Here is a 26,807-nt window from a genome sequence, read left to right as displayed (position 1 = left end):
AGTGCCATGCCTCTTCACAGAATTCTTCCATCGCAAGTCTCTGTATTTCGCTCTGTGGAATTCAAAAGTATAATATTTTGTAATGGGTGCCACAAACTATATTCAGGCTAGCGGAAATTCAAATGTCCTGTGGTGCCTCTCCTGCTCCCAGCCGGCTGGTTTGACATCCTGCTCCTCTTTAAAGAATCTCGCAATTAGTAGTGTATGGGATTATTTGTAACTAGGAGGACAAGAACAGAAAATTTTCAGTCTTTACTGCCTATTAGCTAATAACTTGCTGTTATGTGTGACATAAAATTAAATATAAGATACATAAAATGAGTAAAGACAAGAAACAAGCAAGAGACAGTACACATTTCTTCAATCCTTAAGTCCTGGCTTTTTTCTCTCTCTAATCTTGTCACAGCTTTATATGGCGTACTTTCCTTTCTGGGAAAGAATCTATTATGCCATAAAAGTTCGTCAACGTTTTGCTACATGAAAAAACGCAGAAAAGCGTTAATACAAATAGTACCCAAGACTGGTGTGGTTTCTCGATCTGATTACGTGTATTTTGTCACTGCTAGATAAAACGAAATAGGCCTGCCTAATATTGTAGCAATTGTTAGACACACCAAATAAACGCGACTGTTTTGGCACAAATGGTCATTTTTATAACACAACAGAATATAATTCGTGGAGTACCAATATCAAATGCCTATTAGGCCTACTACAAACAAAAGGTTTTACGTTAGGAAATAGTTTCACATTTCATTCATACTCTCTAGCTTCTGAAGCATGAGATCGAAAAGTAGTAGTACAAAATAATAGAAGGAAACATTCCACGTGGGAAAAATTATATATAAAAACAAAGATGAGGTGACTTACCGAACGAAAGCGCTGGCAGGTCGATAGACACACAAACAAACACAAACACACACACAAAATTCAAGCTTTCGCAACAAACTGTTGCCTCATCAGGAAAGAGGGAAGGAGAGGGGAAGACGAAAGGAAGTGGGTTTTAAGGGAGAGGGTAAGGAGTCATTCCAATCCCGGGAGCGGAAAGACTTACCTTAGGGGGAAAAAAGGACAGGTATACACTCGCACACACGCACATATCCTTCCACACATACAGACACAAGCAGACATATTTAAAGACAAAGAGTTTGGGCAGAGATGTCAGTCGAGGCAGAAGTGTAGAGGCAAAGAAGTTGTTGAAAGACAGGTGAGGTATGGGTGGCGGCAACTTGAAATTAGCGGAGATTGAGGCCTGGCGGATGACGAGAAGAGAGGATATACTGAAGGGCAAGTTCCCATCTCCGGAGTTCGGATAGGTTGGTCTTGGTGGGAAGTATCCAGATAACCCGGACGGTGTAACACTGTGCCAAGATGTGCTGGCTGTGCACCAAGGCATGTTTGGCCACAGGGTGATCCTCATTACCAACAAACACTGTCTGCCTGTGTCCATTCATGCGAATGGACAGTTTGTTGCTGGTCATTCCCACATAGAATGCATCACAGTGTAGGCAGGTCAGTTGATAAATCACGTGGGTGCTTTCACACGTGGCTCTGCCTTTGATCGTGTACACCTTCCGGGTTACAGGACTGGAGTAGGTGGTGGTGGGCGGGTGCATGAGACAGGTTTTGCATCGGGGGCGGTTACAAGGATAGGAGCCAGAGGGTAGGGAAGGTGGTTTGGGGATTTCATAGGGATGAACTAACAGGTTACGAAGGTTAGGTGGACGGCGGAAAGACACTCTTGGCGGAGTGGGGAGGATTTCATGAAGGATTGATCTCATTTCAGGGCAGGATTTGAGGAAGTCGTATCCCTGCTGGAGAGCCACATTCAGAGTCTGGTCCAGTCCCGGAAAGTATCCTGTCACAAATGGGGCACTTTTGTGGTTCTTCTGTGGGGGATTCTGGGTTTGAGGGGACGAGGAAGTGGCTCTGGTTATTTGCTTCTGTACCAGGTCGGGAGGGTAGTTGCGGGATGCGAAAGCTGTTTTCAGGTTGTTGGTGTAATGATTCAGGGATTCCGGACTGGAGCAGATTCGTTTGCCACGAAGACCTAGGCTGTAGGGAAGGGACCGTTTGATGTGGAATGGGTGGCAGCTGTCATAATGGAGGTACTGTTGCTTGTTGGTGGGTTGGATGTGGACGGACGTGTGAAGTTGGCCATTGGACAGGTGGAGGTCAACGTCAAGGAAAGTGGCATGGGATTTGGAGTAGGACCAGGTGAATCTGATGGAACCAAAGGAGTTGAGGTTGGAGAGGAAATTCTGGAGTTGTTCTTCACTGTGAGTCCAGATCATGAAGATGTCATCAATAAATCTGCACCAAACTTTGGGTTGGCAGACTTGGGTAACCAAGAAGGCTTCCTCTAAGCGACCCATGAATAGGTTGGCGTACGAGGGGGCCATCCTGGTACCCATGGCTGTTCCCTTTAATTGTTGGTATGTCTGGCCTTCAAAAGTGAAGAAGTTGTGGGTCAGGATGAAGCTGGCTAAGGTAATGAGGAAAGAGGTTTTAGGTAGGGTGGCAAGTGATCGGCGTGAAAAGAAATGCTCCATCGCAGCGAGGCCCTGGACGTGCGGAATATTTGTGTATAAGGACGTGGCATCAATGGTTACAAGGATGGTTTCCGGGGGTAACAGATTGGGTAAGGATTCCATGCGTTCAAGGAAGTGGTTGGTGTCTTTGATGAAGGATGGGAGACTGCATGTAATGGGTTGAAGGTGTTGATCTACGTAGGCAGAGATACGTTCTGTGGGGGCTTGGTAACCAGCTACAATGGGGCGGCCGGGATGATTGGGTTTGTGGATTTTAGGAAGAAGGTAGGGGTGCGGGGTGTCGGTGGGGTCAGGAGGTTGATGGAGTCAGGTGAAAGGTTTTGCAGGGGGCCTAAGGTTCTGAGGATTCCATGAAGCTCCGCCTGGACATCGGGAATGGGGTTACCTTGGCAAACTTTGTATGTGGTGTTGTCTGAAAGTTGACGCAGTCCCTCAGCCACATACTCCCGACGATCAAGTACCACGGTCGTGGAACCCTTGTCCGCCGGAAGAATGACGGTGGATCGGTCAGCCTTCAGATCACGGATAGCCTGAGCTTCAGCAGTGGTGATGTTGGGTGTAGGATTAAGGTTTTTTAAGAAGGATTGAGATGCAAGGCTGGAAGTCAAAAATTCCTGGAAGGTTTGGAGAGGGTGATTTTGAGGAAGAGGAGGTGGGTCCCGCTGCGACGGAGGACAGAACTGTTCCAGGCAGGGTTCAATTTGGATGGTGTCTTGAGGAGTCGGATCATTAGGAGTAGGATTAGGATCATTTTTCTTCGTGGCAAAGTGATACTTCCAGCAGAGAGTACGAGTGTAGGACAGTAAATCTTTGACGAGGGCTGTTTGGTTGAATCTGGGAGTGGGGCTGAAGGTGAGGCCTTTGGATACGACAGAGGTTTCGGATTGGGAGAGAGGTTTGGAGGAAAGGTTACTACTGAATTAGGGTGTTGTGGTTCCAGATTGTGTTGATCGGAATTTTGAAGTTTTGGAGGGAGTGGAGCTGGAAGTGGGAGATTGAGTAGATGGGAGAGACTGGGTTTGTGTGCAATGAGAGGAGGTTGAGGTTTGCTGGAAAGGTTGTGAAGGGTGGGTGAGTTGCCTTTCCAGAGGTGGGAAACCAGGAGATTGGATAGTTTTTTGAGGTGGAGGGTGGCATGCTGTTCTAATTTACGGTTGGCCTGTAGGAGGATGCCACGTCCTTATACACAAATATTCCGCACGTCCAGGGCCTCGCTGCGATGGAGCATTTCCTTTCACGCCGATCACCTGCCACCCTACCTAAAACCTCTTTCCTCATTACCTTAGCCAGCTTCATCCTGACCCACAACTTCTTCACTTTTGAAGGCCAGATATACCAACAATTAAAGGGAACAGCCATGGGTACCAGGATGGCCCCCTCGTACGCCAACCTATTCATGGGTCGCTTAGAGGAAGCCTTCTTGGTTACCCAAGTCTGCCAACCCAAAGTTTGGTACAGATTTATTGATGACATCTTCATGATCTGGACTCACAGTGAAGATGAACTCCAGAATTTCCTCTCCAACCTCAACTCCTTTGGTTCCATCAGATTCACCTGGTCCTACTCCAAATCCCATGCCACTTTCCTTGACGTTGACCTCCACCTGTCCAATGGCCACTTCACACGTCCGTCCACATCAAACCCACCAACAAGCAACAGTACCTCCATCATGACAGCTGCCACCCATTCCACATCAAACGGTCCCTTCCCTACAGCCTAGGTCTTTGTGGCAAACGAATCTGCTCCAGTCCGGAATCCCTGAATCATTACACCAACAACCTGAAAACAGCTTTCGCATCCCGCAACTACCCTCCCGACCTGGTACAGAAGCAAATAACCAGAGCCACTTCCTCGTCCCCTCAAACCCAGAATCCCCCACAGAAGAACCACAAAAGTGCCCCACTTGTGACAGGATACTTTCCGGGACTGGACCAGACTCTGAATGTGGCTCTCCAGCAGGGATACGACTTCCTCAAATCCTGCCCTGAAATGAGATCCATCCTTCATGAAATCCTCCCCACTCCGCCAAGAGTGTCTTTCCGCCGTCCACCTAACCTTCGTAACCTGTTAGTTCATCCCTATGAAATCCCCAAACCACCTTCCCTACCCTCTGGGTCCTATCCTTGTAACCGCCCCCGATGCAAAACCTGTCCCATGCACCCTCCCACCACCACCTACTCCAGTCCTGTAACCCGGAAGGTGTACACGATCAAAGGCAGAGCCACGAGTGAAAGCACCCACGTGATTTATCAACTGACCTGCCTACACTGTGATGCATTCTATGTGGGAATGACCAGCAACAAACTGTCCATTCGCATGAATGGACACAGGCAGACAGTGTTTGTTGGTAATGAGGATCACCCTGTGGCCAAACATGCCTTGGTGCACAGCCAGCACATCTTGGCACAGTGTTACACCGTCCGGGTTATCTGGATACTTCCCACCAAGACCAACCTAACCGAACTCCGGAGATGGGAACTTGCCCTTCAGTATATCCTCTCATCTCGAAATCCGCCAGGCCTCAATCTCCGCTAATTTCAAGTTGCCGCCACCCATACCTCACCTGTCTTTCAACAACTTCTTTGCCTCTACACTTCTGCCTCGACTGACATCTCTGCCCAAACTCTTTGTCTTTAAATATGTCTGCTTGTGTCTGTATGTGTGGATGGATATGTGCTTGTGTGCGAGTGTATACCTGTCCTTTTTTCCCCCTAAGGTAAGTCTTTCCGCTCCCGGGATTGGAATGACTCCTTACCCTCTCCCTTAAAACCCACTTCCTTTCGTCTTCCCCTCTCCTTCCCTCTTTCCTGATGAGGCAACAGTTTGTTGCGAAAGCTTGAATTTTGTGTGTATGTTTGTGTTTTTTTTGTGTGTCTATCGACCTGCCAGCGCTTTCGTTCGGTAGTAGTACAAATTTTTATATAAATTTGGACTCGTCATGTTGTTCTGTAATTTGTGAGAGTCTCCGCTTCTTCTCCTTCCTCGTTCTAACAAACAATCTTGTCATCACTAATTCTGTAACTATTCCTGCCAGTGTCAAAATTTGTTCTCTGGTTAACTTCATTAACCCTGCCACAATCACCGGTTTAGTTATCCTGCATTTGTTCTCCGGTTAGGCGTTATTAAGTGTTCGTACAACACATTTTCCGCACTACTCTCAGAATAGAACAACTTGAGCGGCTGCTAGCCAGGGACTGTATAACTGGCCCTTGTTAGTGTACCGGTCTGGCCAAAAATTTTCTGTCAAAATTTCATTTTCTTGGATACACGGAGAAGACAATACGCAATCTCAGTTGCCTGTTATTCCTGTTAGTCGTTGATTTCCACTCTGGTAGTCTGAATCTACGGAATTCGCTAGTAATTGTAACAACGCTGATCATTTGTGAACCCAGTCAACCACATAAACAGCGATTGTCATTCACCCTTTCGGCTTTATTCGCTCAGCTCGTATAGACCCGTCCCCTTTTGTCTGCAGGAATGCTTACTTCTAGATACGACGGGGATTCCCCTGGCAGAGACATCACGTACACTATGCACGCATTCAAAAGTCAACTTACGATTCATTCAGAAATCAACTTAGAATTTGGTCAAAAAATGTTCAAAAACCAACAGAGATGCGTTCAAAATAATATGAGCAATCGATAGACCAACGTGCGTTGGATGCTAGGCGCTTTCTGAAACATGGTCCTTTTCCTCAATAATATGCAATATGCAGTAAACATAAAAGCATTTAGTTTACAAACTGATGAACTAAAAATATCCTTTTTTCCAAAAATAACATCTTAGATGCCAACCATCCCTCTGTATGCACTGGTCAAATCTTCTGCAGATGTCGCCCATTACCTATTGCAGCACCTCCACAGTAATTTGTCGTATTTCTATCCAAATTTGACATTTGAACTTTGAAATTGCACTTGGGCTGGGGAACTAAACATTTATGATTTCAAATCGACCCACAGAAAGAAAGCTCAGAGGCTGGCAAATCAGGCCATCTGGCTGGCTACCTGATACCCCCAACTGTGGAGATAACCTGATTGGTAAAGAGGTTCCTTACAGTAGTCATGGAATTTCGCACAGTGTGACTGGTAGCTCCATGTGTTCACAGGAACATGAGCAATTGCATGAGCTAATTAGTTCTTCAAGATGTGGACACAGCATTCTCCTGTCACATTTACAGCCGTTTCCCTCTCATCTTCATCTTCATAGTAGTATGGACCAATAATTGCAAAAGAAGATTTAGCACAGCAAACAGTAACTTTCAAGCTGTGGAGTGGTTTCTCATAGATTTTTTGTGGGTTTGTGTTAGACCAGTAACAGAAATTTTGCTTGTTAACATATCCTGACAAATGACAATTGGCTTCGTCACTCATCAGTAAGCTGTTAACATGATTCTGGTTTCCATTAATCTACTGCAGAAGTGTCCGCCAAAACTGAAGTTAGTTTCCATAGTACTCCTCCTGTGGTGCACGAACATTTGAATCTTGTAGTCATGGAAAAGATCTTTCTGTAAGATTTGTCTAACACTGCAGTCTGAAAGCCTGAGTGCCAGAGAATCACGATGCGCAGAGCGGCGTGGACTTATTTCAAGGGCCTCTCTCTCTCTGCCGCTATGTTCTCAGTTGAAGGCACTATTTTTCCACTGCCATCTCTCTTGTTTACAGTCAAATCAATGGACTCAAAGTTTCGTACCCAGGTCTTGATGGCATGGGTTGATGGAACAGCATTATTACAATGAATCTCTAACTCTATTCAAACTTCATGCTGAGCGATCACATTACTGTTGCCGTTTTTATATAATATCTTCACAGCATAAAAAGGCTGCATCCTGTCCAGTGCTTCATTGTGACTAACATACTTAAAAGTTCTCTACAAGTTGGCGATAGCATCGTTCTTCTCACTCCTGCCAAGATGTGGGCCTGCCCGCCATATCAAAAATAAAACAGCAATCAAAGCAAAAAATGGAAGTCAGCATCAATCAAGGCAAAGTACAGTTTCATTTTATAGTGGTTATGGACTGTATTCCATGGAATGGAAAGGGTGTTGTTCTCAAAGATTACCTAACCAAAGATAAAAAAAAAACAACTTGTGAATGACATACAAGACTTCTAGATCAACTGGAGGAAAAAGTGTGTGTGTGTGAATTAGCCAGAGTTAAAATTGATAGATAAATGCTTTTGTTTATGAAATATTTATTGACTGTGTCTCTTTGATTAAGAAACAGAGATTATGTTGAGTTTATATACATTAGGTTTGTGCCCAAGTTCATAGTGTTTTTCCATAAGTTTAATAAACACAGCAGATACACTTAATAGAGACTTTAGTCATCAATAATATATTCTCCTTCACTATTAACAACAATCTGCCAATCCTGGGGTAACTTTTCAATTCCACGACTGTAGAAATCATGTCATTTTGAGACGGACTCGTCAAGCCGTGTTCGGAGAGAATTTTCATCTGGGAAGGAATTTCCTCATAGGCTGTTCGACAAAGAGCAGATAATGTAAATGCCTGAAGGCATAAGATCAGATGAATAACGTGTGTGCGGAATGACTTCCCAACCCAACACCCATATAGCGTTTTTGCCAGTCTAGCTGAATTTGGGCAGGCATTATCGTGGAGTAGCATCACTTCACAAAATATTCCTGGTCGCTGTTCTTGAATTGTCTCTGCATGATGTCTCAGTTGTTGACAATAAGTCAGCCATGATGGTTACACCTCAGAGAAGCAATTCATAGTACACCAAACCGTTGCTGTTCCACCAGATGGGTAACAGTATCTTTTTTGGATGCACAAAGATCTTTGTACAGGGAGTTGCTGCTTTGTTTGGGCTCAACCATCCCTTTCCTTATGTTAACACAAAAGGACCATTTCTTGTCACCAATAATGATTCAAGATAGTAACTGATAACGTGCATGCAGAGAGGCACATATGGCTGATTTTCGCTTAGAGTATTTGGTAACCACATACATCTGATTTTTGAACTTTCCCCATTGCTTGCAAATGTCACATGATGATAGAATGATCACAGTTAATCACATCTGTGAGTTCTCGAGTACACTGATGTGGAACACTGTGGATTAATGCAGTTAAATGAAGGTCTTCCTGAATGTGGAAAGTTAACAAAACAATCCTCTTTAAAACAAGAAAATGATTTTCTCACTGTGCTCTGTCCAGTGGCATTATCACCACAAATAGCACAAATGTTTCTGACTGCCTACACTGCTGTCACACCTCTACTAAACTCAAACAGAACAATATGTCTGAGATATTCTGATTCTTCCACTTGGCACTTCATTTTCTGATGTTCATAGTTCCATTCACTATCTCCGAATGACAAAATGACTATATATAAACTGAAATAACAACAGTAAACTATAAACAATAAAATTACTATTGATAAATAAACCAATTGCAACCGGAGTACCAACATAAAACAAAAACTACGAACTTATATCTTTGTAGGTATGTAAGCTTTGTGTATCTCTGTAACTGTCAATAAGTATTCAGAGTCAGATCGTGCAATGATTGAGTAAATCTGTCTGTTGTGGTTCTATGGAGCGAGAACATTTAGTCTGTGAACTGAAAATTTTGTAAAGCTACATGCATGTTTCCTGGTGTAAAGACAAGTTTGATGTTCACTGAGAAGTTAATGTGAAGAAAGAAATTTGCATCATATTATTATTTCAATGTACATATTTCTAAGTTACAGGTCAACTATGTCTCACAGGAAGGAGAAGCTACTATCTAGAAAAACAGCAAAATAACAATTACGATGACCGTGATGTTAAGTACAAATAATAAACTTTGATTATTCTACCTGCTTCTTGGTCATACTAACATGTATTTATTATACAAAAGCATGCAAGGTCTGTAGTTTGCAAAGTTTGCTCATTTCTTTATTACTATGATTATTGTAGTTAACAGAGCAAGGCTTGGTTTAGAAAGCTGGACCATAACAAATAATAAGTGTATTTTCAAAATAAAAACTCAATCTTTCAGTGAGAGACCAAGAGTTTTTGACATTGTCCTCAAACATCTGTCAATACTAAGACACTACTACTTGAAACTAACTTCCATAATACAAAAGCAATATTGAAAAGGATACAAAAGGTAAGTCACAAAAACAGCACCTAGCACTTCAATAAAGTATCGGTCCTTGTATTTATCTAGCACCCGACCTAATTGTTTTGCATCTTCTATATCCCTTGGTAATTTAATATGAGGTTTCTCGTGCCTGAAAAAGAAGAAAATAAAAAATCCAAAATATTACATAAGTAACTTAGACACTCAATTCAAACATTATTGTTTGTGTAAATACTGAATACTGAAAATATGACAAGGAGTATCAACTGTTTACAGACATAAGACCAGTCAAAATAAACTATATTTTTACTAGAGTTTCACTGAGAATATTGTGATGCAGTATTTATGAGACCAAACTGAATGGATAAGACATAATTGAAAAGTAGATGTAAAAGGCCAGTTTAGCTCAGTATAATTACCTGAACACATCAGGGAGTTTGTCTGATGATAGTGAAAGAAGGGGAGGGGGACAGGGAGGGAGAGAGGGGGGAAGAGAGAGAGGGGGGGAAGAGAGAGGGGGGGAAGATAGAGGGGGAGAAGAGGGAGGGGGAGAAGAGGGAGGGGGAGGGGGGAAGAGGGAGAGAGAGTGGGGGGAAGAGAGGGAGGGGGGAAGAGAGAGAGAGTGGGGGGAAGAGAGGGAGGGGGCAGAGACAGAGGGAGGGGGCAGAGACAGAGGGAGGGGGGGAGAGAGACAGAGGGAGTGGAGGGGGGGAGAGACAGAGGGAGTGAAGGGGGGGAGAGACAGAGGGAGTGAAGGGGGGGAGAGACAGAGGGAGTGGAGGGGGGGAGAGAGACAGAGGGAGTGGAGGGGGGAGACAGAGGGAGTGGAGGGGGGGAGACAGAGGGAGTGGAGGGGGGGGAGACAGAGGGAGTGGAGGGGGGGGAGACAGAGGGAGTGGAGGGGGGGGGAGACAGAGGGAGTGGAGGGGGGGGAGACAGAGGGAGTGGAGGGGGGGAGACAGAGGGAGTGGAGGGGGGAGACAGAGGGAGTGGAGGGGGGGAGACAGAGGGAGTGGAGGGGGGGAGACAGAGGGAGTGGAGGGGGGGGAGACAGAGGGAGTGGAGGGGGGGAGACAGAGGGAGTGGAGGGGGGGAGACAGAGGGAGTGGAGGGGGGGAGACAGAGGGAGTGGAGGGGGGAGACAGAGGGAGTGGAGGGGGGGAAACAGAGGGGGGAGACAGAGGGAGGGGGGAGACAGAGGGAGGGGGGAGACAGAGGGAGGGGGGAGACAGAGGGAGGGGCGAGAGGGGGAGAGAGTGGGGTGTGGGGGGATAGAGGGGGGAGAGGGGAGAGAGAGGAATCTCAGTTGCCAACAGTGCAGGTATTCTCGGATGCAGGACTTCACACATGATGAAATGGGGTCCTTGATACATCTATCATTATTCATTGGTGAATAATACAGGAACCTACTGTCCAATCATGCGGATCTGTTTGCCCATCTTTTTTTTTGGTCATCAGTTTACTGACTGGTCGATGCGGCCCGCCACGAGTTCCTTTCCTGTGCTAACCTCTTCATCTCAGAGTAGCACTTGCAACCTACGTCCTCAATTATTTGCTTGACGTATTCCAATCTCTGTCTTCCTATACAGTTTTTGCCCTCTACAGCTCCTTCTAGTACCATGGAAGTCATTCCCTCATGTCTTAGCAGATGTCCTATCATCCTGTCCCTTCTCCTTATCAGGGTTTTCCACATATTCCTTTCCTCTCTGATTCTGCGTAGAACCTCCTCATTCCTTACCTTATCAGTCCACCTAATTTTCAACATTCGTCTATAGCACCACATCTCAAATGCTTCTATTCTCTTCTGTTCCGGTTTTCCCCCAGTCCATGTTTCACTACCATACAATGCTGTACTCCAGACGTACATCCTCAGAAATTTCTTCCTCAAATTAAGGCCGGTATTTGATATTAGTAGACTTCTCTTGGCCAGAAATGCCTTTTTTGCCATAGCGAGTCTGCTTTTGATGTCCTCCTTGCTCCGTCCGTCATTGGTTATTTTACTGCCTAGGTACAGAATTCCTTAACTTCATTGACTTCGTGACCATCAATCCTGATGTTAAGTTTCTCGCTGTTCTCATTTCTACTACTTCTCATTACCTTCGTCTTTCTCCGATTTACTCTCAAACCATCCTGTGCACTCATTAGACTTTTCATTCCGTTCAGCAGATCATTTAATTCTTCTTCACTTTCACTCAGGATAGCAATGTCATCAGTGAATCGTATCACTGACATCCTTTCACCTTGTATTTTAATTCCACTCCCGAACCTTTCTTTTATTTCCATCATTGCTTCCTCGATGTACAGATTGAAGAGTAGGGGCGAAAGGCTACAGCCTTGTCTTACACCCTTCTTAATACGAGTACTTCGTTCTTGATCGTCCACTCTTATTATTCCCTCTTGGTTGTTGTACATATTGTATATGACCCGTCTCTCCCTATAGCTTACCCCTACTTTTTTCAGAATCTCTAACAGCTTGCACCATTTTATATTGTCGAACACCTTTTCCAGGTCAACAAATCCTATGAAAGTGTCTTGATTTTTCTTTAGCCTTGCTTCCATTATTAGCCGTAACGTCAGAATTGCCTCTCTCGTCCCTTTACTTTTCCTAAAGCCAAACTGATCCTCACCTAGCGCATTCTCAATTTTCTTTTCCATTCTTCTGTATATTATTCTTGTAAGCAGCTTCGATGCATGAGCTGTTATGCTGATTGTGTGATAATTCTCGCACTTGTCAGCTCTTGCCGTCTTCGGAATTGTGTGGATGATGCTATTCCGAAAGTAAGATGGTATGTCGCCAGACTCATATATTCTACACACCAACGTGAATAGTCATTTTGTTGCCACTTCCCCCAATATTTTAGAAATTTTGATGGAATGTTATCTATCCCTTCTGCCTTATTTGACCGTAAGTCCTCCAAAGCTCTTTTAAATTCTGATTCTAATACTGGACCCCCTGTCTCCTCTAAATCGACTCCTGTTTCTTCTTCTATCACATCAGACAAATCTTCACCCTCATAGAGGCTTTGAATGTATTCTTTCCACCTCTCTGCTCTCTCCTCTGCATTTAACAGCGGAATTCCCGTTGCACTCTTAATGTTACCACCATTGCTTTTAATGTCACCAAAGGTTGTTTTGAGTTTCCTGTATGCTGAGTCTGTCCTTCCAACAATCATATCTTTTTCGATGTCTTCACATTTTTCCTGCAGCCATTTCGTCTTAGCTTCCCTGCACTTCCTATTTATTTCATTCCTCAGTGACTTGTATTTCTGTATTCCTGATTTTCCTGGAACATGTTTGTACTTCCTCCTTTCATCAATCAACTGAAGTATTTCTTCTGTTACCCATGGTTTCTTCGCAGCTACCTTCTTTGTACCAATGTTTTCCTTCCCAAATTCTGTGATGGCCATTTTTAGAGATGTCCATTCCTCTTCAACTGTACTGCCTACTGCGCTATTCCTTATTGCTGTATCTATAGCGTTAGAGAACTTCAAACTTACCTCATCATTCCTTAGTACTTCCGTATCCCACTTCTTTGCGTATTGATTCTTCCTGACTAATGTCAGGAACTTCAGCCTACTCTTCATCACTACTATATTGTGATCTCAGTCTATATCTGTTCCTGGGTACGCCTTACAATCCAGTATCTGATTTCGGAATCTCTGTCTGACCATGATGTAATCTAATTGAAATCTTCCCATATCTCCCGGCCTTTTCCAAGTATACCTCCTCCTCTTGTGATTCTTGAACAGGGTATTCGCTATTACTAGCTGAAACTTGTTACAGAACTCAATTAGTCTTTCTCCTCTTTCATTCCTCGTCCCAAGCCCATATTCTCCTGTAACCTTTTCTTCTACTCCTTCCCCTACAACTGCATTCCAGTCGCCCATGACTATTAGATTTTCGTCCCCCTTTACATACTGCATTACCCTTTTAATATCCTCATACACTTTCTCTATCTATCTGTTCATCTTCAGCTTGCCCACCTACAGAAGCCTAAAGGCAATCAGTACAAATTCAGCACGATAACTGCTCTTGAATTGCATCAAAATTGTTTAATGAACATTTAATGGACACGAGTGTGCATGTGTGCCACACTCCCCTCTCCCCCACACCTCTTTTTTAGTTTACCTGAGCTCATTCCCACTGAGAACATCAGGGATGTCAGAGTGAAATGAGTGCACCTCGAACAAAGCTCCATCCAGTCACTGCAAGTCATAGATCAACTTGACTTCCCAAAACTTTCAGTGTTCCATGAACTCTGTGATGCCATCCGAATGAAATATGTGGGGGGAGTGGAGAATTGCCATGTGATGATAGCTAGGTGAATATACTAATTGTCCACGACTGTATAAGGTACCCCAGGCAATTCATAATACTAATATCCAGTGGGGAAAGGAAGAGCATCACTGCACTTCACACTGTGTTCTAATCTGTTTCTTTGAATACACCCGCCTCGATAGCTGAGTGGTCAACGTGCCAGACCCTCATGTGGGGGGACCTGGATTCAGTTCCCAGAACGGCCAGGGATTTTTCTTGCTGGGAAGACTTGGGTGCTCATGAGATCAACTGAGGAGCTACCTGACTGAGAGATAGCAGCTCTAAGGTTGGAATGTCAACAATGGCTAGGAGTGGTCTTCCACACTGTATCTGATGACGAATGACTGAGCATGTCATAACAGTTTATCAACTACCGTGTTGTCTTCAGGGTGTGATCACAGGATTTCCTTTTCTTTTGTCTTCAAATACAGATCCTCAGAATTCTAATAAAGTTGTCCCATGTGTGGTAAACAATATTTTTTTTTGTTCTTGTGCTGTGCAAACACATCCACCACAAAACTCTCAACTCCTCAATGTCTGCAGTAATTTAGAATTCATATAAATATCAAAGTAGAGTACCCGGCTGACATGCAACAGAATGATACAGTGTTTACTGCACTGCAAAATCTTTAGAACTTTTGAGATTATGGCCAATATTTTATCAAATACATTGTGCATTGACTGAGTACTTTCCCATCAGGATTTGAAACAACTGCTTCAACCCACAATTACACAACACATTCTCTGACTGGTGCTCCCTAAGTGGCTAATCCATGAGCTCTAAAAGATTTAAGAATGAAGAAACAGAGTAAAGTTAAGAAGGTGATTTTAAGGCTTCAGTCATTCTACAAAATCTGCCCCCACTTGATTACAACACACACATCATTCATAAAACCATGTAAAGCTGTCAGAAAAGCCCTCCTTTGGGATGTTCTTCAACTGGTGCATCACAATTGCATCATCTTCTGTCTTGGTGAACCATCAGAGACCCTTTTTGCAGTGTTGTTTAGTGGTAGGTTTGGATTTAACATCAAGTATCACCACTAGTAATGATTTTTTTCCCAGAAAAGAACAGTCCATGGTTTTCATTTAAGTCCTGTCGCAGCAGGCATACAAATGTAATTATTTTTGTTTGGGACTCAGAGTGTGTGGGACAAACTTTGCACACACTTTTCTCTTCTCCAAAACATTCTGGAAAATGTCTTGACCACTCCATTTAGAGATCTGCAGTTGGAGATGACAGTTCTGTTCAAGATAAGATGGTGACTGCAGTAACTTTGCGAGAGGAAGTAGCTGTGTGGACACAATTTTGGAAGCTCCTAGCATCGATGGTCTACCTTGGAGAAGCACGAAGTCCTCAGACAATATATAACTCTGACAATAGTTTTGACTCGATTGACACAAATGAAATGCCAATCTGATTCATTTGTTCTTTGGATAGACCTGTATGTAGAGGTTTCATGTTGGACATTCTAAAGTTTGGTGTTACCTACTGAGCACTGTGTATGTCTGTGAACAATATACAGATCATACACATACGAAAGGTGTATATGTATTATTCAATAGAAACAGAAGTGGCAGTATTATATTTCCTTACATCGACAATCAAGCTAGGCAACAGTTTAGCAAATAAGAGGTAAAGAAGAACAAAATTAAATCTTCACTGAATAACTCAACTCCAACCCAACCAGAAACTCACACCTTTGGCTTTCCGTTACTAAGGCAGGACTCCATCAATATTGCCAAAACATTTTAGCTACTATAATTGTAAAGTACAATTTTGTCGTACACAGAATCAAGGTCTTTGGCAAGATGACAGGATAATTTTTCTTGCCAGTCTTGACCAGTACTTCATTTGTTAGGTATTGTCTGGCCTTTTCTGTGGAGACTCCTTTGCAAAAGACAAACTGAGAGGCACTTAACAAGTACTGCCCATAAAAATAGGTCAGTATTCTGCCATAGTTAACTTTCTAAAAAAACAAACTTTATAAAAGCCTAAGAGGAGTGAATGGATCTGATATTAAGAGGTGCTTGGCTCAACCCCAATTTTATACGTTTCATTACAGCGTACTTCCATCTGGTACAAAATACGTGAGTCAATGACTGATTGGTACAGTTTCAATCAAATACCTTTGTGACTGACAGATTGGAGTTGTACGAGTGTGGAAGAGGGATGAGGATTTGGGGTGAGTGGGGGGTGGAGGGGCAGTGTTACCAGAATGCAGTCAGCTATACTTGACAAGGCCCTGCAAGGGCCTAAAACAGGCAACACAGTGAGCATGTGGCACTGTAAAAATTATAATTGTCAGCCAACTCTCCCTTACCACTCAGCCTGCTGGAACGTCGGTCACAATATTTTTTTACTGAAATGATGTGATAACATTGAGTAGTCTTATCAAATAAGTCCAATATTTTAATATTCCATGAAAACAATGTAGGCACCAGAATTTTCTCTTTTCAGTCAACATGATATTTTTTCTAATCAGAGAGGTTGTGTATTTTTGAAACTCACGTCTGCTGGATTTGCATGTAATGACTCCCGAGGTAAACCTACTATGTCTGCATTTAGTTGTCTGTTAGTGGGTAAAATGACTGCTGCAATAGTTGAGGAAGTAATCACACAATTTGATGGTCAATGAATTGAATATTTCACTAACACAATTAGCTGTTTTATGAAGTTTATGATATTTCCTGTCAGCAAGCTGTAAACTGCTAGTACTAAAAGTTTGTGTGTGTCTCCTGATCCACTGCTGTGGTAGAGCATCAAAGAGCTTTCCAACACAATATGTATTAACCAGAAGGGCCTGGGACGTAACTCAACTGTTTGTATATTTGCCCACTTCTTGTCTGCTACTGGTTGTACAGTAGCACATGACCTTTTATCCATCAAGACGTACATTTGATTTCCACGATTTATATTCTGATAAAAACAATACATCCACTGACATTCCAACTGCCCTTTCATTTTCCTGTACGGATATGAGGATTCTGACATTTTTATGGAAGATACTAAATAAGTGGTCTTTAATAGTCATAGTTCTGTTCGAGCTGCAGCACTGTTCTGCTAGTGGCTCTAAAGTGTTACTATACTTATTCCGCAGCTCTATCTTTGGATGCAACACATTCGATTACTGGGATAGGATAAATACTACTCTGATCAGACTGTCTGCTTCCAGTAATTAGTCATAGAAGCAGTCTCTTATCAAATTTATATTCAAGTCACATCATTTATGATCCAACTGAGTGAGAGACAACCTATCAATGAACCGTATGTGTGAAGGGCACTCTTCCCTGTGTGATTCTACAAGTTCTGCATTAACATATCCCAATGAACACTTTAGCTAGGGCTTACCATAACAGTGAAAGAGTATCTTCAGACCAGTGTGAGCACCATTTTCAGTGAAGTTCTTGTCGTTACCCTCAATTATATTCCTGAGATTGCGATCCAAATGCTGCTTGTACCCCTGCTATTATTAATGATCTTCTTCACCAAGCTCCTTCCACAAAATGACTAACTCACAGCTGACATTACAGGGTCCCGCACTATGCTTCGAAATACTAGTTACCTAGTTATTCTCTTCTAAAGAGATATGTAACAATTCTACATTTGTTTCAATGACTACTACTTAACATTTAAACTTTCCTTTACACATGAAGCTTACGCCTCATGCCCTGAAATATCAGGCTGCTTCTGAACTATTTTGAGTTGTCTGTCTGCTGTTTTCCAAAGCCTCTAAAGCACTGAAACTGCTGGAGATGTCTAGACTAGTGATCACACTTGAGTGTCTCCAGGATCTTTTCACTGATTTTAAGGGCTTCATTGCAATCCAATCTACTGAACCAGCTGAAATTATGATCAATCCTTTATTATTTCCTTAATTTCACTTTCTTAGCTGGATCTGGTGCCTTTTCATTGCTTTGTAGCACAGATGTGTGCTCAAATTGCTTCTTTGATACACGCATTTATGTAATTGTACAACATTGATGATACAAGTTAAGTTTTATATTTGGATTTTATCTTCCTAACTATACGTAACACGCAGTTGTTGGCATTCCTGCTACTAGGCGCGTATAGTTATCACTTTTTAACCACTGTCATGTATAATGTGCTTCGAAAATGAAGCATATGATTATCCTCTTTTCTTAACTTGTGAACAAAGAACTATGTTCAATGCATTCCAGGCGTGAGGTATACATTACCAGCATAAACTTGTAATGTAATACAGCCCTTAATAATGTCTTTGCTATACATTCGAACAACTGTTTTGTACTTGAGTCTGGATGTAAACATACCCAAAGAATATGTTTGACGCCAGTGCATTAAATAATGTGGATTCTTGGTGATTTGTTGTTCAATGCGTACTTAAGTTATATTGTAAATGGTTCTCCCACACCCATTATAAGCATTCTATCCCTAGTTGGTACAGATTATGTTTGTGGTTGTAAGTGGCGCCACAGGTGGACTGATCTGCATGTTCATCTGTTGTGACATGTTACACAGAGGTTATCCAAGTTTAAGTACTAGTCTCTTTAGTATTCATTAAATTTTTATTCTCCCTCTGTTTTGGTACGTTTACAGGTTGCATGATGATGACTAGAAAGTCTAAACTAGCAAATAGCAAATAAATTTGAAAATTATACAACCCATAATTGACAATGTTTTAATTCAAAATAATTTCTATTTCTACATCCTTCAGGACCAGCTGCATCATTTTACTGGCCTGAAAGAGAAGATTCTTGCATAGTGCCTTTGGAGCACATAGTCTGTGTAGTAGACGCACCTCAATCAAGCAGCACTGGAAGAATGTATTACTTCAAAAAAGGCTGAATCAAAAAAACTGAAAGCTCTTGGATGAAGTGGAAAAACAGTTTGAATCAGCATTAATGTTTATTAAAAAGACAAAATTACTCAAAAAATTCAATGTTTCAAGCAATCAGTTGGGTTATACATAAGTGTCGTAAGTACACTATCTTTGTACATAATTCTAATGTAATCTACTATAATTAATAAACATTATAAATAGCCATTATTTTTTGTTTTATCAAGTAGCCTATATGTTTAAGAGTAAATTAAAACAAATTTGAGCATTATATCAGTATTTTTTTCATAGAAAATATTAATATATTTTAATAGTATCATTTTTATCTTCAAATATGTATAATAAACAAACTTGCTGCAAAAATTCATTATGTTATCTAAAAGAGTTTTAAAGATAAGCAATTTTAAAGTTTTGAATACAAATTAAATTTACCATTTCCGAAGGTTCGGAAAACGCAAAACATAAAAACTTTAAAAATTTATAAAAAATACTATAAGAGATACAGCAAAAAAACATTGCAGGTGTTGTCATGATGGTATTAGACCCATTTGAGCCAAATTTCGTGAAAATCTAAGGAGGTGGGTGTAAAATTTATTTTTTATTGGGTGATTTGATATGGAATGACCCGTCCCAGTTTAGGTTGCTTTGCATCTTTTCGGTCTCTGTAAAGGTGGTGTTCACAAAAGTGGCTCTAGCACCTAAACCAAGTTACAGGAGTGCCTGAAAATTTGCATAAGTTCATGTAGGGCCCTCAGGTACGTACTGTACAAAATTCAACAAAATTGAAGATGGTTCATGTAGAATGACCCTTTGCTAACTACCCTCTGGGATGCAATTCACGGTTGTTCGTCGAGTATGTATGTTGATTTAGATATACCATGAATTGTTGCACATGCTTTATGGTTTCAAATTCTGTTTTGCTGTGGTTGAAACACAATTATTTTATAAAACTAGGGGCCAAATATGAAGGGGGAGGGGGTTAAGGGAACCACTAGCATGTAAAATGTTAGTGTTTTATTCATTCAGGTCTGAAGTGCACTGCCTTTACAGATACAGAAATAAATTCTTCCATTAATTTTCCATCATTAGAAATATTACAGTAGGCTAATCATTCTCCTTTTTTCAAAAGGAAATAGTCAATTAACAGAACTAGTGATGAGAGTTACAAATTGGTTTGTACTTACACTTCAAGTTCTGGGAAGTTTGCATACAAATAAATTAATGCAAAACATGAAATAATGAATATTCCACCAACAGCAAACGCTGCTTGTTTCGGATTGCCATGATTTGTTAATTTAGGAGCCACGGAATTCTGGTTTGAATAAGTAACTGTGAATGGAAAAATAATCTTCTAGTTTTGTGTCATACATAAACATACATTAGCCTACTGATGTAAATACAATAAGGAAAGTTCTGGCAGCATGTAAATATTTAATAGTAAAAGAGATTACTCACCAAATAGCAGAGGTATTGAGTCATCAGAAGGCACAGATTCTTTCTCTTTTGTGTGTGCCTCTTAACAACTCAATACCTCTGCTACTTGATGAATTACATGTAATATACCTCTATGCAACAGAGTCAGTTAAGTGTCTTAAAATACTTTAAAAACTGAATAAGGTACACAGAACAGGTCTTAAAACGGAACTAGGTTATTTAAATGATGTGGAAGGTGAAAACAATATGCCCAAAAACTGAAGGCACTGACTTGAATTGGATGGAAGAAGTAAACATGAACATCATGAGAAATAATGTCACAAACATAAAAATTGCCCTGTCAGCTCTATGTTATGGCAAAACACCGGTACACACGAAAGTGCTACAAACGGCTGACAGAAAGGAAACATAATACTGCAGCTAACAGTTACTGATGAATAAAACTGTTTCGAAATCTGCTTTTGGCGCCGCCTATGATCTGTTGATGGCTTAGCTGACGATAAAAGTATATAATACATGCCCCGTTCTTTGCACAAGAACTGTTGAACGAATAAAGTCAACATTTCAATGCAAACTACAGCTCTGTATCCAAGAAGATCAAGCAGACTTCTACACTGGGGTTGACTAAAAAGGGGAGTCTTCCTATGCTCCCCAGTTTTGTCGAGGTAACATACTCTACATGCATCGTTAGCACAAAGATGAACCAACACAGCAAAAAGAAATAACTTGCACCCCAGATACACGGAAATTGATCATTCTCATGTATTTAAGATACAATTTCGGTATTTTGGAACAACTAACTTAACAACGATTCAAACATACATTTTCTGGGCCGTTTACCAGTCCCAAACGCTGTATTTCTTTCATGACAAATGTTTTATATTTCTTCGATACCCTTATTAACCTACAATATTACCAGTTTATTTCGCAAGTCCGATACGAGATGCTAGGTGCCGCTTTACTCTGTATATTTTCGTGTCCTTTGATTGCCTACGTAACTATCGCACGGAGCAGCTATGGTCGATGTAATAATTTAAAAAAAGACTGGATAAAAGACATTACCATTTACATTACGACGTAAAGGAAATCTCACACCCCAATGTGTATCACTAGGAAAATGAGGATGTTGTCTCTGGATATGACAGGACATGCGAATAGGATATGTGCGTCTCCGCAATGATTCAACAGTGTAATCATTTACAAATCTTCTAGGATTTGGTTCAAAATAAGTTGATGTAATCTCTGCGCACTGTACTTGTAATTCACCTTCATCAGAACTACTTGATGTCATGGTTCTTCTTCCTTATAAAGCGCCAATCTTATGTTTAACCGTCATCCGTTACACTCCCATCACTACCCAAACACAAACTTCAGTTCCTAGCACGTGACACAACACTTCATTCCACGCATTCTGCCAAAGATGCTCACCGCAAAAATATCCACCCAGTTATAGCATGGCCCTAGTAGGAACTGCCCCCAGAAATATTAGTGAATCACGAAGGTTAGAAAACTATATAAAATTAGAAAAACACCAAAAGAAAAGTTTGAGGATAATAATTAGACCCTGGAATATAGGTTTAAGATTTAAACAAGAAGCTACACGTTTTGTTAACAGCAATAAATGTAACATTGAAAGAGTCATGGAAATATACGTGAAAGATGGGATAATTTGAATTTTAACATAGTACTGCTCTAGTTAATAACAACCTGAAAATTGTTGCAATCTTCAGCGATGCGTTTTTGTATGTGTGATAAATCGCATTAACTGTAAGTATCGGACTATATTAGCATAGCCAGCTGCATTTACACTGAACTTGTCCAAAGTAGTCATTTGTGGTAAGTTATATATATACCGTAGACTGGGGATACTTCGGCATAGCCCGCTGCCGGCCTGCCTTTATTGTAAAGGTATTAAAACAGCAATAGAGAAAAAAAAGCTACTTCAGGACTGGTTGCCAGTTGGGGAACATTAGGACTGCGACACTTCAATGCAGTTTTAATCAATTTATGCAAAGGCACAGCACTGTTTTGACACACAGGGCAGTGAAAAACATTACGTACGCAAGAGCAGCAAACAACAAAGAAATCGTGAATGCATTCTTTGACAATTTGGAGATAGAGATAGAAGGTGTTCCACCTGAGAATGTGTGGAATTACGTCAAAACCAAATTAGTTGATGATCTGGAGCGTTTGAAAATAATTAACAAAGGGGGAACAATCATCCCGTTACGTAGATTGCAAAGCCGAAAACTTGTGAGACACATGGACAGAAAATGGGCCACTGGGAGCTAGGCAAAACAGAACCAAGAGTGGGTGGTCTGACAGTGAGTGCTTTGAGAATTGATTTATCCAATTATTCCTGCCTATCTTGAGATGACAAGATGGTGTTGAAGCTTATTATAGGCCACAACCTGAGCTCACATATAAATCTTGAAATGGTCCAGTTGTGTGAAGAGTACAACATAACATTCATTGCACTGCCACCAAATGCAACCCACCTTCAAGGACCACTTGATATTGCATGCTTTTGACCTTTGAAAATACAGTGCTGGAACATCCTTGGGGATTGGAAATTGACAGCAGTGGGCAGCAGATGAAGCTCTGTGCTCAAAAACCAATTCCTCACCTTGCTCAAGAAGCTGTGGGAATTTTGACCTCAAGAGGAGATAACTTGAAAACAGGCTTTCAGGAAACTGGCATCTACCCCTTGAATCATCAAAGTGTGCTAAAAAAGCTTCCATCACTCATGATGGCCCATAAAACAAATGTCACTGCAATTATTGGTGACACATTCATGGATCAATTATTGCAGAAGAGAAATGAAGCAACTCAGAAGTGTCAAACAGTGAGGCATAAAAAGGTAAACGTTCCCAAAAAATAGCATTTCTGCAGAAGATGTTCTTCCTCCCAAGATGAATGAGCCATCCACTTCAAGAGTAAGAACTAAAATAGCACAGAGAGCTCGTCATCTAGCAAACACGATGCTAAATAAAGAGGACACAGACAGCAACACTGACAAGAGCTCGTCATCTAGCAAAGACGATGCTAAATAAAGAGGACGCAGACAGCAACACTGACAAGAGCTCAAATTCTGTACATTATGCAGAATCAGATGACAGAGTAACCATGGATGTTGAGGATTAAGAACATGGATCCAAAGACACTGATGAGTCTTCACCAGCCCAGTTGGTTACATCCCATAGGTTGGTTGATTTGGGGGAGGGAACCTAACAGTGAGGTCATTGGTTCCATTGGATTAGAGAAGGATGGGAAAAGTAGTCAACCACGCCCTTTAAAAGGAACCATCCCAGCATTTGCCTGATGCAATTTAGGGAAACCATGGAAAATCTAAATCAGGATGGCCGGTTGCAGGTTCGAACCGTCATCCTCCCAAATGCTAGGAACCAAAAAGAGAAAGTGTTTGAGAGGATGATCGTACTTGTCACATATGAAGGTAAACTATATCCAGGACAAGTCAGAAAAAGAGAAACGAAGGGTTACATGGTCTCCACCATGGAAAAATGTAGAAACAAGTGGAAGTGGCCTGAGAAAGAGGATCTTCTAGAATATGGTGCAAATCATCAGCCCGCTGGAGTGAGTTGGTTGTCAAGATATTTTTTATGTTAAGCAGATGGGACGGTATGGACTGGACGGAATTTTACCAGATGCCTTTTTTATTTTTTGGTGATCTGCATATTTTCATGATTTTGTGGCTGTTCATAGTTACTCATTAATTTCTCTAATTCTTCGATGTGTTTAATTTATTAACTTTTACAGAATTTCTGTGTTACTATTACTTTTATGTCATTGTTGTGGAGCCAATACTGGTCCAAATAAAGAGATATCATTGTCGTGGAGCCAACCCAAGTAAAGAGTTGGTAGTCTAACATTTGGACAGTTTTCTTTCTTTGTTGGTTTTAGCCTGAAAAGTTACTTGATCCACTTGGCAAGGAATGGTTACAGAACAAAATGTTTCATATCCAAAAAGAGGAAGGTTAAATCTAGCAAACTCATTTACATTTAGTCATTTAATATCCTAAAACGTTTCAGAAATCCAGGAAAATACTAAAACCCATCCCAAAGTAGTCCCAGTTTAAGAACCGAAACTGAGTAAATAAATATAAAATAGAAAGAATTGTGACACTAAATGGAACACACTTATGTGAAGTTGTCTCTTGTATACAGCCAGAAAAACATAACGAGAAGTTCGAATATAGCATATGTGAAAACAAATGCAAGGAGACACACTTTTCTGCCACATAAGGCTGATTTATTGCTAATGCAAACAATGATTGTAGATGATTATGTGGGTTTAAATTGAGTGGTTACATACTAGTAGTCATTCATAGGTGATGATGTGAAATGAAATTGAAATCAAATGATGAATTAAGTAGTACTGACAAAAAATGTATAATTCATCTATGAAAATGAAATGAACAAAACTTTTTGAACAAAGCATAATAGATATATTAATTTCCCTTCTATTGTTTATCAATAGCATACTAAAAACACTGTACACATAATTAGTTTTATATTCATAAAATGGCACTGAAACTGATTTCTTTACCTGTGTACAATTCAGCATTTTACTAAATAACTTTCTTTCAGATCAGGTGCTATGGTACAATGGCTAAGACACTACAATTGCACACAGCTGTACAAATATTTAAATCTCGATCCAGATTTTGGTTAACTGAGATGGCTCTAAGTTGCCTGAAGTAAATGAAGAGTGGCTCCTTTGAAAAACACTGATCTGATTTCTTTCCATTACCTTATCCCATCTGAGCATTGCATTATAATATTGAAAAATGCAATAAAATCATTTGATTTGATATTTTATTCTGACCTTAATACCTCATCGTTGATGGGATGTTAAACAAAAAACATCCCATCTTTTTTGTAAGTCTTGACAAACTTGTGGTGCTTCTGGCTTTTCAGGCTGCCGTATTGAGTGTATGGTTCTCACCAAAACCCCTTGACGAAACTATTCAAAGATCTTTGAGAGCAAGTCATTCGAGCTTGTGCCCATCAACAACAGAGGTGTAGACAACTTTTTCTGGAGGGAATGGGAGCTCAGTTCTAGTCAAGTACAAGACGTTCACTCAGGTCAGTATCCCAAAACAACAGCAACTGACCTTTCATCAACTGTTTCAATGTTTAGAATTGGAACATGAGTTGCATATACTGAAATTTTTGACACAAATGAATGGAAATGAAAGCATTGGAGTAGAAAAACTGCGATGATTATAGATGATCATGTAAATCATAATTTAATGATCAGTCTTTTGACGTACTTATTTGTTGGATGTATTCAAATCTCTGCCCTCCCCTACAATTTTTGCTCTCTGCAGCTCCACCTAGCATCCTACAGGTAATTCCCTGATGTCTTACGTGTGTCCTATCATCCTGTCCCTTCTTCTTGTCAGTGATTTCTATATGCTCCTTTTTTCATCGAATCTGTGGGGAATCTCCTCATTCCTTATCTTATCAGTCTACCTTAGTTTGCATCTCAAAACCTTCAATTCTCCTCTGTTATGGTTTTCCACAATCCACGTTTCACTACCATACAACACTGCTCTCCAAATCTACATTGTCAGATATTTATTCCTCATATTTTCTCTTTCTAGATCATCGTCTCCAATGAAATTGTCTTGATTTATCTTCAGTTTAGCTTCCATTATCAAGCACAACTTCAGAGCTGCCTTTACCTTTCCTAAAACCAAATTGGTCATCATCCAACCATACTCCATTTTCTTTCCTGTTCTTCTGTACATTGTTCTTGTCAGCAGCTTGGATGCATAATGTGTTAAGCTGATCATTTGATAGTTATCACACTTATTTGTCCTTTCTGTCTTCATACCTGTGTGGATGGTATTTTTTACGAAAATCTAATGGTAAGTCGCCATTCTTATACATTGCCAGAAAAAAATCGCAACGCAAAAAAGTAATCAATAAAACGTAAACAAATTTCGAGAATACATATGTCTAGGTAATATATTTAAATGGTTAACTTTGTAAGATCACAGGCTAATGTAAGTGCAAGTTAAAACCATTGCAAATGTGAAATGCTGGTATATTAATAACTGGTGTAACTGCCAGAAAGTTACATGTAAGCATGCAAATGCGCATGTACAGATGCTGGATGTCTGTTTTTGGGATGGAATCCCATGCCTGTTACACTTGCTCTGTCAATATGTGGATGGTTAATGCTGGTTGTGGATGGTGCTGGAGTTGTCGTCTAATGATGTTCCATATGTGCTCTACTGGAGACAGGTCTGGTGATTGAGCAGGCACAGGCAACATATTCGGCACTCGGTAGAGCATGTTGAGTTACAACAGTGGCAGGTGGGCGAGTGTTATCCTGTTGGAAAACATCCCATGGAATGCTGTTCATGAACGACAGCACAACAGGACGAATCGCAAGGCTGAAGTACAAATTTATAGTCAGGATGCATGGGACAACCACGAGAGTGTTCCTGCTGTCATATGAAACTGCACCCCAGTCCACAACGCCAGGTATAGGTTCATGTGTCTAGGCTGCAGACTGGCTGGTTGCATTGTTATGGATATTCGAGTGTTGCTGCAAGTGCTATTACAGTGAAGT

General features: G+C 41.1%; 1 protein-coding gene across 1 annotated transcript in view; it reads right to left on the bottom strand.

Annotated features, from left to right (window-relative positions):
* The window catches only part of LOC124789830 (transmembrane protein 41B-like), a 49,463-nt gene extending 27,856 nt beyond the window's left edge, over positions 1 to 21,607 (bottom strand). Inside the window, exons 1-3 of the mRNA XM_047257324.1 lie at positions 21,470 to 21,607; positions 19,954 to 20,098; positions 9,655 to 9,783 (exon numbers count right to left, since the gene is read on the bottom strand). Coding sequence (XP_047113280.1) covers positions 9,655 to 9,783; positions 19,954 to 20,098; positions 21,470 to 21,494 — 299 coding nt within the window. The 5' untranslated portion in view covers positions 21,495 to 21,607. The remainder of the gene's footprint in view (positions 1 to 9,654; positions 9,784 to 19,953; positions 20,099 to 21,469) is intronic.
* Positions 21,608 to 26,807: the final 5,200 nt, after the last annotated feature.

The sequence above is a fragment of the Schistocerca piceifrons genome, chromosome 3 (assembly GCF_021461385.2).
Source record: "Schistocerca piceifrons isolate TAMUIC-IGC-003096 chromosome 3, iqSchPice1.1, whole genome shotgun sequence".
Classification (NCBI taxonomy): domain Eukaryota; kingdom Metazoa; phylum Arthropoda; class Insecta; order Orthoptera; family Acrididae; genus Schistocerca; species Schistocerca piceifrons.
Note: the sequence above shows the minus strand (reverse complement) of the source record. Positions and strands in the feature narration are given on the sequence as shown.